Source organism: Crinia signifera, chromosome 9 (genome assembly GCF_055691185.1).
Source record: "Crinia signifera chromosome 9, ASM5569118v1, whole genome shotgun sequence".
Lineage (NCBI taxonomy): Eukaryota > Metazoa > Chordata > Amphibia > Anura > Myobatrachidae > Crinia > Crinia signifera.
In genome coordinates, this window is record NC_139225.1 from 81,383,007 (window position 1) to 81,395,713 (window position 12,707).

Here is a 12,707-nt window from a genome sequence, read left to right on the forward strand (position 1 = left end):
ACAATGTCGACCATTTTCAGGTGTCAACCTAGTGACAGTCGACCATTAGTGGTCGACCTAGTGACTGTCGTTGTAGACATTGTCGACCTACTATAACGTAACCCTGGTAAGTTATTTAATAGAACAAGAAATGTGATGGAATAAAATGAATATGCAAAATACCAGTAAATCGACATCTGTTTAATGTTTCAATAAAAGGCATAAAAAACATGTCAAGTTTTTATACTAAACACTTACAGTTTTCATGTTATTTATTACTGACCTGTTAATTCTATATAAACATTTATAGGACACCTAAAGCTAAAATACAGTCTGGCCTATGCTAAATAGCTACTAATAATCAGAAATGTGCATGTAAAAGTTCAAGTACATCATCACAGTATCCGGTTGATAGGTCTATAGCAGACAGATCCAAACTGTGGCCCTCCAGCTGTTGTGAAACTACACATCCCAGCATGCCTTGCCATAGTTTTAGCATTCCCTAATAGCAAAACTGTGGCAAGGCATGATGGGACTTGTAGTTTCACAACAAGCTGGAGGGCCATAGGTTGGACATGCCTGGTCTATAGTGTCTAGGTCGACCTTGACAAACGGTCAACACATTGGAAAGTATCTAAGAATGCAGGGGCAGAGATCATCCTGGGCACAGCTTAAGCCCACTGACAGACACTACAGTCAGCCACCTTAGACATGAAACAATAGTTTACACAGAACTTGGGAACTTTTACATATATATTAGTGATTGGTATCAGTAGCTCTTTCTATAGGGCAACTACTATGTAAGGTTTAGCAGATATACCATTATAACTAAAAACTGCTGTTTGGGAGTTGATGTTTCTATTCCTGTGAATGTGAAGGCACCATACTGTACATGGTCGTGATGCCACATGAGAGCATCTGCTGCTGCCTGCGAGTTGCATCCTCTCCCTCTTACATTTAAGTGCATTCAGCTCAATTACTTTTGATTATGATGTATATTGATGTATTTTCTACGCATACAATAGAAGTATGTGGCTTGGTTGTCTCCTGCACTATAGGACACTTACACACATTGAGTAGAGGATATCTATGTATGTATATATGATCGTTGTGGGCACCAATAGAGGGTCCATACATTTATCTGGCAGCAGTGTAAGTTACAGATTTTTTTTAATTCCTGAAGAAAGTTAAAGATTTGAGCCCACTCATCCAATATTCAGTATGAAGGGTACCCTGCCCAGGAATCGGTCCGTCTTATGATCGTTAATAATTTCATGACCATTAATTTTGCATTGGATGGAGACCTCTTGATCTCTTACCACCTCTGTGAAATGCATTGCAACTAGAGGTGCAGTGTAATTTACCTAAAACAAAAACAAAGACAATTATCTTACAGTCATACATCTCTTTATGATACACATTTTATAATGATGTACATTTAAATAACGTTCTAATCAAACAATCCAAAGGAAAATAAAATCAGTTTGGTAGACATCTCTCAGCTGCCCTGTACCCAGTGTCTAATTGCGATTTGTTTAGTGCAGCATAAATAAGAATTGTAATGATTAACCAATGGCTGTGGTTGCATTAATTTACCACAATGTCCCACATTATCTTATACTACAGTGTACAGAATAGTTTATATGCTCTAATTAACTCTGATAAGAAGAATGGAATGAGTGTTGCAATTAAAAGATGCATGCTTTAAACGTTTGCAGATGTACTAACTTAATTTCAGTGAATTGAGTGAAGGTCACTTTTTTGGGTTACTTGGGGTTACTAGGTCATCACAATGAATGTAAACGTAGAGGTGTTAGGACAGGGCTGGGGAACCGTTGGCCCTCCATCTGTTGTTGAACTACACATCCCAAGATGCTCTACAACAGCTTTTGCATGGCAAAATAGCAAAACTGTAGCTGGCATGTTGGGATGTGTAGTTCAACAATAGACTGCCAAAGGTTAACCAAACTTGTGTTATGGGATGATGTCGCATTAAAGAGGACAGGTGTACAGTAGGTGTCAGTAGTGATCACTCAGCTTCTACCTATCATTTCATAGAATGTAGTTGAATTAAAGCTATAAGCAAATGAGTTGCTATTGGTAACTTCTTCACTTTAGAAGGCAATGGATGAATGGTCAGTTGCACTTGGACAGCTGCAGGAGTCGTTAGATCCACAGCAGGGACAGCACTGTCTGTGGCAGCAGCAGGCTCTGGGCTGCATGCGAGATCTCACAACGATGACACGATCTCATGAGGAGCCGGCCAAGGGGAGAGACAGCTCACCAGAACTAGGCTGATGCACTGCTGCGCACTCTAGTGGGGATCGCTGGAGGCTCCGGTAGACAAGATGTTAATACATACAGTGTGGTGAAGTAGGTGGTGTACCACACGTACTTGCAGGTATAATACATCTTGCCCAAAATCTCAAACATAGGGCCAGATGTACTAAGCTTCAAAAGTGATAACATGGAGAGTGATAAACAAGCAATCAATCAGCTCCTGCCTGACATATTTAAAACACAGTAGGTGACATGGCAGGTAGGAGCTGATTGGCTGGTGGTTTATCACTTTTGGAGCTTAGTGCATCTGGCCCATAGTGTGGGTGCAAATTGATAATGTCAGGAAATAATATTGCATAGAACATATACTTACATGTGTAAGCTTGCCATAGTATGGGAAATACATAAGGTCAAAGAAATTTGCTGGGTAGAAATTGACAGCTCCTAAAAGACTTTGATCACCTCTCTAGATACAAAATATGATTATTACATTGTAGCGTTTATTTTGAGGAAACATTTATGCATTTTTCTGAATCTGAAATGAAAGCTTTACATTAACTTCTGTGCTAAAATAGTCAACTGTAATGATAAATCCCCTGTTGTGTAAGAAAAATGACCGTGCTATGGGCAGGGCCGTCTTTTCGTATGGGCTTAATGGGCACTTGCCCAGGGGCCCCAGGTGTATAAGGGCCATATCCTGATAGCTGAGGATCCCCTTTTTCCAGGGATACCAGAATTTTTAAAATCGCCCCTGGGAAACTGGAGATATCCAACTTCAAAGCAGCAGTCCACACCCGACCTGTTATTCCCAGTTATATTTCTAAGGTTCCCTCTTTCTGAGAGTATATCCAAAAAGCTGGGACTCTCCCCTTTCTGTCGACACTAGCGGCTTGTCTCTATCATGCCCAGAACCAGAGATATCAGCCTTCCAGCAGCCGGTCATTGCTCCAGTTTTAAACGTCTGGTGTACAGTTTTATATTTTTGTCAATGGATTGCTCTGGCTCCTGATCTCTGATCCCCAAGTTTCCAGCACCTCCTGAAAGTTGGGGCTCTAGGTTTTTATACTATTGAAGGCTAAGAAATCTATTTCCAGATAATGGCGATATCTGCAGTCAAACAAGCTGCCCTTCCACTGGAACATGACGAATATTAAGCCCACTCCATTATCCAACCCTCCAAGCATATAAAAACACCCCCTACCTCCCTGGAAGTCATTTACAAGGGACCCTTCATTCAGCTCAGTGCCCCCTTCCACACGTTAGTGTTCACCCTCCCACCACCTGTGCAGTAAAGGAGTAATTAGCAGAAGTTACTGCTCTAGGTCCTACATGTTGAGTGGAAGATAGAGTACCCCCTGCCACCCGTGGGACATCAAAGCTGCTGCTGATAGCACCCCCCACCCCTAGGAGGGGAGAATGGGTTAGGGCCCCAGTGCATTGCTTTGCCCAGGGGCCCACACTTATTTTTACACTGCAATTTGGATTAGCATTTGGACACGCCCCTTTTACATGTAGCCATGGAACGCCACCACTCATGCCCGTTTGCACATGTTACATCTGCCCCACCTGCAGGGAAGCATAGTTTTGTCCATCTGAAAAATTGCAGCCTTGCTAACAGGTCTGAATCAGGACCTAATGAGAGAGAGATAATTACTGCGGCCTCAATGCAGGTTTGGGGCCTAGCAGTTTACTTACTGGGAGAGAACAGGGAGACAGGAGGCGAAGCTGCATATGTAGAGAATGTGGAGGTGTAGCTGAGCCTGCTGTAGCAGCACTGGGGATGTGCAGCACTGACGGACGTGGCACTGTAAAAGCACAATCAGTGCTCCTCCATCAGCCATGCATAACCAGCGTCACTACTTCAGATGCAGCTACAACTTCGGATACTCTGCATAACAGCTCTGTCTCCCACCTCCCTCCAAGTACCGAAACTGCTGCACCCCAAACCCGGCAGGAGAGTGAATCCTAATGCTTGCTGACTGAGTACCAGTCTCACCACATCAGCTGTGATATACAGTGGATACACTGCCAGCATGCACATCTTCCCATGTCCGATATTAGCCCCCCGGCTCTAGTTAACTGGCATTACAGAGACCCCTGTATTTGAGCCTATGTGAAATGTATTACCATTGCCTTATATTCTCACAGGGCCATAACTAGGGTGGTGCAAAGTGTGTCGCACACAACATTGCAATGTAAGGGGTGCTGTTGGCGGCACTAGTCAATTATCTGTTTTCATTACCTTCACTTGTAACTTCTCTCTGATTTGAGGCCCGAAATTTTCCAGTCCCTGTCTCCTCCCCCTGACCCTTCCATCAATAAAACCTATACTACATTCAGGAACTTAACGTGAGAGTTCTTTTTAGATGCAGAAGCCCAGTCACACTGGCGGGCCCCACTGCCCTAGCTCTTTCCATAGGTATCAGGTTCCAGACTGTGCATTTGATTTACGCACATAGATAGATAGATAGATATACTTATACATATAATAATCTATTGCATTGTAGTGCATGCATGCAGCTGGCCACACCCCCTCTGAAGACTGGTCACACCCCTGAACATGGGCCCCTACCACTACATTCCCTGGTGGTCCCTCCATGCCCCAGTCTGCTATCTACTTCTACTGGGACTATTGCATCTATGGGGCCACATAGTGATGTCCAGCCATCGTTACTGATGCCTCCAGTTAATATTTATGTGCTTGTCGGTAACAGCTGATTTACATTACAGCATTACAGTGGTTTCATGCATCCTCAGCAGTTTCAGGTCATTGGAAACGATGTTGGTAAGAAATGGTTTTCTTTGCATTCCTTAACCTCTCTTTTCATAGAAAATATGGCTGTTATCATACACAGGGGTGGATTGGCCCGCCGGGAAACCGGGCCATTTCCCAGTGGGCCGGTCCAGATTTCCATACTGCCAGGGCCACCGACCGTGCCAGGGCTGGTGCTATCAGCCCTGTGGTGCGGCAGCCATATTTGTTTTGGGCTATCCTGCCCTTCTTTATGACCAGGCTGCGGCCGCTTGGTGACGTCACCCGCAAGCCGCCTTCAGCCTGGTAAGTAACATCCCCCTCTGGCAGTAGCGCGTCCCCTGTGCAGAAACGCACGCACCCCCCCCCCCCAGTAGCGAGCGCACACACACACACGCACAGCGGGCAGTAGCGAGCGCAAGCCCCCCCGAGTAGAGAGCGCACACACACACACACCCATGGAGTAGCGAGCGCCCCCACCCACCCGGCTGCTTCCCGATTCCTCCCGGGCCGGATTGCATAGCCAATCCGCCCCTGATCATACATAAGAAAATATCTTACATGAATTCCACAGGTCACGTTTATTGGTGTTCCAGAACCAGCTTTATACCCGATAATCTAGGAAGAAAATAATGTTTACAGCACTAATACAACCACAGCACATTTATCTCTTTAACTGTATTGCTTATGTCAGATATCAATACCAACAATTTGCTGGGTGATGTCTTTTCTTTAAATATGGATGCTCAGAGTTATTAGCATGGCGTTATTCTACAAGTTCAGTGCATAGGATAAAGTTGTGTGCACATTAAATGATTTTTTTAAATGATGTACACACTACTGTATATCGTTAATGATTCGCACTACTGTGGGTTGTTAGCGATGTCCCCTGTCATCTGTACATGCAGCACAATGGAGGATATCACTAGTGCATACCTCCCAACTGTCCCAATTTGTGGTGAATAGATGTGCACAGTGTCTATTCACGGGAGACAGAGGGACTGAGGGCATGGCCAGCAGCTCACAGAGCTGAGGGCATGGCCTGCAGCTCACAGGTCCTGCTTTTTCGAATGCACTACAGCTGCAGACATCAATAGATCTGTCTGTATACATTTGGGGATGGGGAGGGGATGGTGACAGCAGCCATTTCTCAAAATGGAGACATGTGAACCCCATTTTGTGGGAGTGCCAAAGACGGGCTCTCTGTCTTTCAACTGACATTTCCGGGCCAATATTGTTGCGGGTGATCCTCAGACGCAGCACTGGTCACAAGTGAGCGCTTTGTCATACTTGCAGGGCAGCCGAGATAGAGGGGGGGCGGGTACTAATTACCCGGGCCCAGGCTTGCTGCTGTTCCAACCCCTCTCCCTTCCCCCTCCATCCCTCCCGGGTAGCAACAGCAGCACACACTTCTACAGCATGTGCTGTCTCACTGGCAGCTGAGCCTGCTGTCAGCACAACACATGCTGTAGGTGTGTGCTGCTGCTGAGATTACAGTTTTTAAAGTTTTCTTTCACCCTCCTCTAAACATTTTGGGGGCCTGGCCTAAGTGTGGGAGGTGCTCACACTTCCCACACTTAGGCCACGCCCAAATTTTTTTACCGGGGCCCGCCATTCCTCTCGGCTGCCCTGCTGACTTGAGCATCACTGCTTCCATGAAACAAACAGCAATGCTCAATCCAGCCACATCTGAATCAGGCCCCAAGGTCCTATTTCATAAACACTGACTGTTAAGTTGTTGGTCTTTGTAAGTTTAGTTTACCCGGTTCATCTTTAGCAAGAAACATGGTTTTCCTTTAGAAAACCCAAAGGTCGGGTCCTCAATTCCAGAGCAGTTCCGTAGTTGTGAGCGTAGGAACTGACAGGCTTTCCTCTCCTCATGTTCCTCTCCTTCCTGGAGGAAGTACTGTCCTGGCGTACATTCCACATTGTTAGCTATTTGTTTGTCATCATCATAGGCTATGAATAAAGAAAACATCACAGTTAAATAATCGAAGGCATGAGTTGCCTCATGAGTGGGGGCCAAGCTTCCCCCTTACACAGTGTTAGCAGAGTGAGAGGAAATGCTTTGCTTGACTTCAGTACATACTGGGTTAATTCCCAGCAGCTGCTCTCCTGAGAAGAGGCCCAAGCCAAGCTTTAATATGTTATCACTAATTATAGATTAGGACAAGGAACCGACCATTTAACAAGCCTGTAGCAATCTCAACCAAGACTAATGCACAAGGGACCTTATTCTGGTCCACACGCAGCGATACCAATTTTACAGCGCTGCGTGTGGTTTTAACGCCACCCGTACAGCCTGCGAACACGCAGGGGACCAGAATAACCCCCAAGATCTCTAGGCAACCAACTACTCTAGGTTATGTATACTCGCAGAACTCAGAACTGATACTCGCTAAGAAATGAGAAGAGTGGAGAAATGAGCAGCTTCATTGGTTTAGCCCGCATTCAGGGCCGCCAAGAGAAATCCTGGGCCCCGGTACAGCAACTTCCTGGGGCCCCCACGGACGGAGATCCCCGCACACTATGCGGACCCGGTGTTACGCCACTGCTTCCAAGGTGGATACACGTACAAAAATGTACACTGTAATGCTATTACACATGTCACACACCAATTACATATTATACCACATGCCATAATGCTCATTACACGTTATACCACACACCGTAATGCTCATTGCATATTAAGAAGTTAACATGCTCTACCAGGGGTTAACATGCTCTGCCAGGGGTTAACATTCTGTGCAAAGGATTAACCTGTCTGCCCTGATTTACATGCTCTGCCAGGGGTTAACATGCTCTGTCAGGGGTTACATGCTCTTTGCAAAAGATTTACACATACCCTCCAACATGGCCCATTTCATTAGGTACAAAATGCTCTGTTCCTGGACTTCCCTGCCAGTGGCAATTACAGATGTGAGCCAGCAGCACAGTCCAATATTCAAAAGTGGGGGTCACATATACTGCCACCCCAAGCATCACTGTCCTGGACTCACTGGCAGTTGATGTGACTGCCCCTCTTTGAATTTTGGACTGTGCTGGAGTGCAACCTCATTTTGTACCTAATGGAACGGGTCATGTTGTGGGTACTTGCCACCAAATAAAAAAAAAACCTGTGTGTCCAGACCAGGGCCCCCCTGACAGGCCCGGGCCCGGGTAAATTGTACCTGCTCCCCCCCTCTCTCGGCACCCCTGCCCGCATTCATACATTTCCAGATTCCATGATGAGCTCTGTGCAAACCTCCGACTACACTGCATTTACCAAATTGGCAGGGTTTGTCCAACACACGCGAGTGCGGAAAATGCGCAGTGCAAGCATGCTGGGCTCATAACCTATTTGCAGAGTTTGTTTCAGCCTTGTTGTAAGAAAAGCAAAGAAGCACCCAACTGAGCAAAACCATGTGCACTGCAGGTGGGGCTGATGTAACAGATGCAGAGCGGTTTAGATTTGGGTGGGTTACATTTTTTTCTCTGCAGGGTAAATACTGACTGCTTTAATTTTACAGTGCAATTTGGATTTGGTACTTGTTTCCTAGCACGGCGCCCATCGCATGGTATACCATAAGACTAAATAAGGTATGCGATGTTGTACAATAAAAAATTGTATGCCATCGTATGCCATACAATGCGATGGTATACGATTTTTTATTGTACAACCACCCAGATGGGTCTTTACAATGTTAAATGGCCCCCACTGTCAACACCAACTCGAGGCGTGGTGAGCGCAGAGAGCCACCGATCCCGAAGCATTGCGAGCGGACGCTGCGCTCGCCACTCTTCGGGCTTGCCACACTATCTAAAATCATCTCCACGCTGACGTGGATAGTGGGGGGTATGAAAAGGTCGGAGGACGCGTATGGCCGCCGCTCGCCGCGCTTTGGGTTCGCGTTGATAGTGGTGGTAGCATGGGGGTGCATTTAACATTGTAAGCACCCATTAGGGTGCTTATACAATTAAAAATCGTATTGCATTGCATCGCATGTACAGTATCGTATGTGGCTATATGGCATGCGATGCATGCGATAGCATAAGATGCCATAAGATGGAACTCTTGGGCGCTGTGCTAGGAAACAAGTACCTTGGATTTCAGTTTGACCACAAATCAAAATCTCTCTGCATGTTACATCTGCACATGTGCGAACACTGTGCACCATCATTTAGGGCCTTATTTTGGTTCATTCTTTCTGACAAAATCCTTCTTAGATGGACAAAACCATGTGCACTGCAGGGGGGGCAGATGTAACATGTGCAGAGAGAATTAGATTTGGGTGAGTAATTTTGTTTCTGTGCAGGGAAAATACTGACTGCTTTATTTTTACACTGCAATATAGATCTCACTTTGAAGTAAAACCCCACCCAAATCTAATTCTCTCTGCCCAAGTAACACTTGCCCCACCTGCAGTGCACATGGTTTTGCCCATCTAAGAAGGATTTTGTCAGAAAGAATGAACCAAAATAAGGCCCTTAAACTGCAGTCACATTGAGAAAAATTTAACTGCACTCAAAGAGTGGAGGCGTCGATGGGGGCATCTCCTCAACATTGTGGGGGTGCAGTCTTGTCCAAAACAAGGGGAGGGGTTGCAGGTGCGTGATGTCTCACTTAACGGTACTTATATGTTAGCCAGGCGCCCGGCTACGCTACGCTGACAACGTAGCTGTGGCTACGTTATCAGCGTAGCCATTGCCGGGCGGCCGGCTAATCTCAGGGGGGATTGTGCGGCGGGCGGGGGCGGCAGGGCAGACGGAGGGAGACGGGGTGAACTAACCTCGTCGGCGGGCAGTGGGTGGCGGGGATTCTGCGGCGGCCAGGCGAGCGGAGGCGAAGCGTCTATGCGGCGGGGAACAATGGCAGCGAATTAGCGTAGTCACCGCTGGGGGAGCATCACATGGTTTCCCAGCTCCCACAGCGGCACTACGCTAATAGCGTCCATGCCGGAGTGTAATGGCGCCCAGGACTGCGGGGAGCCGAGTGCCAGAGCCACACAGGGGACATTGTGGATGGTAGTATGATGCACCACACACACACACACACACACAAACACAACATGCACTTACACAATCATATGGCCACTATCCACGTCCTAACCCCAGTGTCCACGTGGGTGTGGAGTTAATTTTATAAAGTGTGGCGAGCGCAGCGCGCCACCGAGCCTGAAGTGTGGTGAGCGCCGCGAGGGCACGCAGATACGCGGCCCCTCGCGGGGCGGGGCACGCCGCTCTCGCCAGGCTTCGGGCTCGGTGGCATGCTACACTTTATAAAATTAACTCCACACCCACGTGGACACTGGGGTTAGGACATGGATAGTGGCCATATGACCCTTTGGGGCAGATGTATTAAGCCTTAACAAGAGATCAATGCAAGGTTGATAAAGAGAGATAAATGACCGGCCAATCACCTGCTAACTGCCATGTTACAAGCTGTGTTTGGATGACTTTCTGATTGGCTTGACGTTTATCTCTCCTTATCACCCTTGCATTTATCTCTTGTTAAGGCTTAATACATCTGCCCCTTAATGTGTTAGCAGGGCTTCAGATACGTAATTTGCGTAAGTTACGTAGTTTATGTAGCCAGCATAGTGGTGTATTGTTATTCTCAATACACCACTACGCAAACTACGTAACGGGCGCCCAACTAACATATAAGTACCCACGTAACTGCTGTGACCCAGTGGCCCTGCGTCTGTCGACAAGCATTTGGTCGTCACCACTAGGTCGACATGCAGGAATGTCGACATGACTGAATGTCGACATGGGTTCAGTCAACAGGGTCATTAGATCGACAGGGTCATTAGGTCAACATGGGGATGGTCGACATGGGCTTTTCCACTGGTTTTTTTTTTTACCCAAATGTCGACACAGTCGACTTGGACACTGAAATGTAGCACCGCGTCCCCTCACATGGCTAGCAGCACTTGCCATGCTTTATTTTATTCTCCCATCCGTCCTCGTGTGTCGCTGTTGCAGGCCGAGATTGATGAACAGTGTCCATCAATATCGGCATCTGACAGGAGAACACTGGCGCTGTCCGCTCGCTCAGCACACAGAGCTGACAGCTCACTCTGTGTGTGGGCTGTCAGCTCTGTGTGCTGTGCGACAAAGGAGCACATCGGCATGTGTGTAGGGCCCTTAATGTGAATGCGCAGTAAGTCATGTCATAGACCTCCTGAAAGAGCTGTGCCAGGTCCTAGTGCCTGTCGGCTCTCGGGCCAGGAACATATGCAATGCAGAGCACTCATCTAACATATCTACAGTATCTAAATTCAATGGACAGATCAGAATAAAAAGTTACTGCATCCAGTTTGTTTTGTTAGATGCTGCAAAACTTATTGACATTTTATATACTGCATACCTCCCAACTGTCACAATTACAGCGGGACATTCCCGATTTTCGGGTCCTGTCCCGCTGTCCCACCCGCGGCAGGCATTGTCCCGCTGCGGGGGGTGGCAGTTGGGAGACCCCCCAAACTAATAGAATAGACGCTGTGCGCATGCGCACAGCGTCTATTCTCGTATGAAAATGAGGTTGCGGCTAATTAGCATAAGCCGCGCCCTCATTTGCATACGCCCCGCCCCCTTTTCGGACAGAAGTTGGGAGGTATGTACTGTAAAGCCCCATACACAGCAACCGCGGCTGATATAGTTATGCGGTACACACTGAACAGTAACGGATGCGGATACTATTCAGTAACATCATGGGACCTGACGAACATACCCGTCATTTAGCTATATTGTCAAATTTACCTGCATGTTTGGTAGCAATGTGAACAATTTAGTTTAGAAGCCTTTTTCTCAGTGATATTGTTAACAATACTGCCTAGTGTGTATGGGCCTTAACTGTGCTAAAAAGTAGCACCAGAGTTTTATTCTCTCAGCCAAATCTCTCCCCCTACTTTCTGACAATTCTTAAAATCTCAGTCATGCAACCAACTATACTGAAATGAAATAGAGTTTCGATTTGGCAGGGATAATACTATTAGAAGGGACCTGAAGAGTCTGTGGGCCTTATTCTAGTTCACACTTTCTGACAAAATCCTTTGGTACTTATGTAGTATCTGGGCTGCCGATTTTGTGATTGTATGCCTTACCTTAAGGCATACAATCAGATGCGATGCGATGCGATTCGATGCAATTTTGCATAGGATTCAATGTTAAGAAGGTCCTGTTCATTTCCCCACTATCCAAGTGGGCATAGAGTTGATTTTATATAGCGTGGCGAGCGCAGCGAGCCACCGAGCCCGAAGCGTGGCGAGCGAACGCATATTTCTTAAAAAGTATTCTGTGTCCCCTCGCAGGGCTCACTACGCTCGCCACGCTTCGGGCGCGGTGGCTCGCTACGCTCGCCACAGGTTTATATCCAACTCCATGCTCACTTGGATAGTGGGGAAAGGAAAAGGACCCCTTTTTCCCATTGAATTCTATGTTAAAATGGACTCAGACCATTTTAACATTGAATCCTAGGGAAAAATCTTGACCATCGCATCGCATACGATTTGGTCGCATGCGATGCGATGCGATCCGATTTCTAAATCGGACGCCCAGATACTACATAAGTACCAATCCTTCTTATATGGACAAAACCATGTGCACTGCAGGGGGGCAGATGTAAAATGTGCATAGAGAGTTAGATTTGGGTGAGTTATTTTGTTTCTGTGCAGGGTAAATACTGGCTGCTTTATTTTTACACTGCAATATA

At 46.7% G+C, this 12,707-nt stretch overlaps 1 protein-coding gene across 2 annotated transcripts in view; it reads right to left on the reverse strand.

Annotated features, from left to right (window-relative positions):
* Nucleotides 1–478: 478 nt before the first annotated feature.
* Nucleotides 479–12,707, reverse strand: part of ATP1B4 (ATPase Na+/K+ transporting family member beta 4) — a 100,097-nt gene continuing 87,868 nt past the window's right edge. For both annotated transcript variants that reach the window (XM_083160577.1, XM_083160578.1), the window contains 4 exons: nt 6,774–6,970; nt 5,573–5,629; nt 2,633–2,725; nt 479–1,343 (listed from right to left, as the gene is read on the reverse strand). In XM_083160577.1, the coding sequence (XP_083016703.1) occupies nt 1,185–1,343; nt 2,633–2,725; nt 5,573–5,629; nt 6,774–6,970 (506 nt within the window). In that variant the 3' untranslated portion in view covers nt 479–1,184. The remainder of the gene's footprint in view (nt 1,344–2,632; nt 2,726–5,572; nt 5,630–6,773; nt 6,971–12,707) is intronic.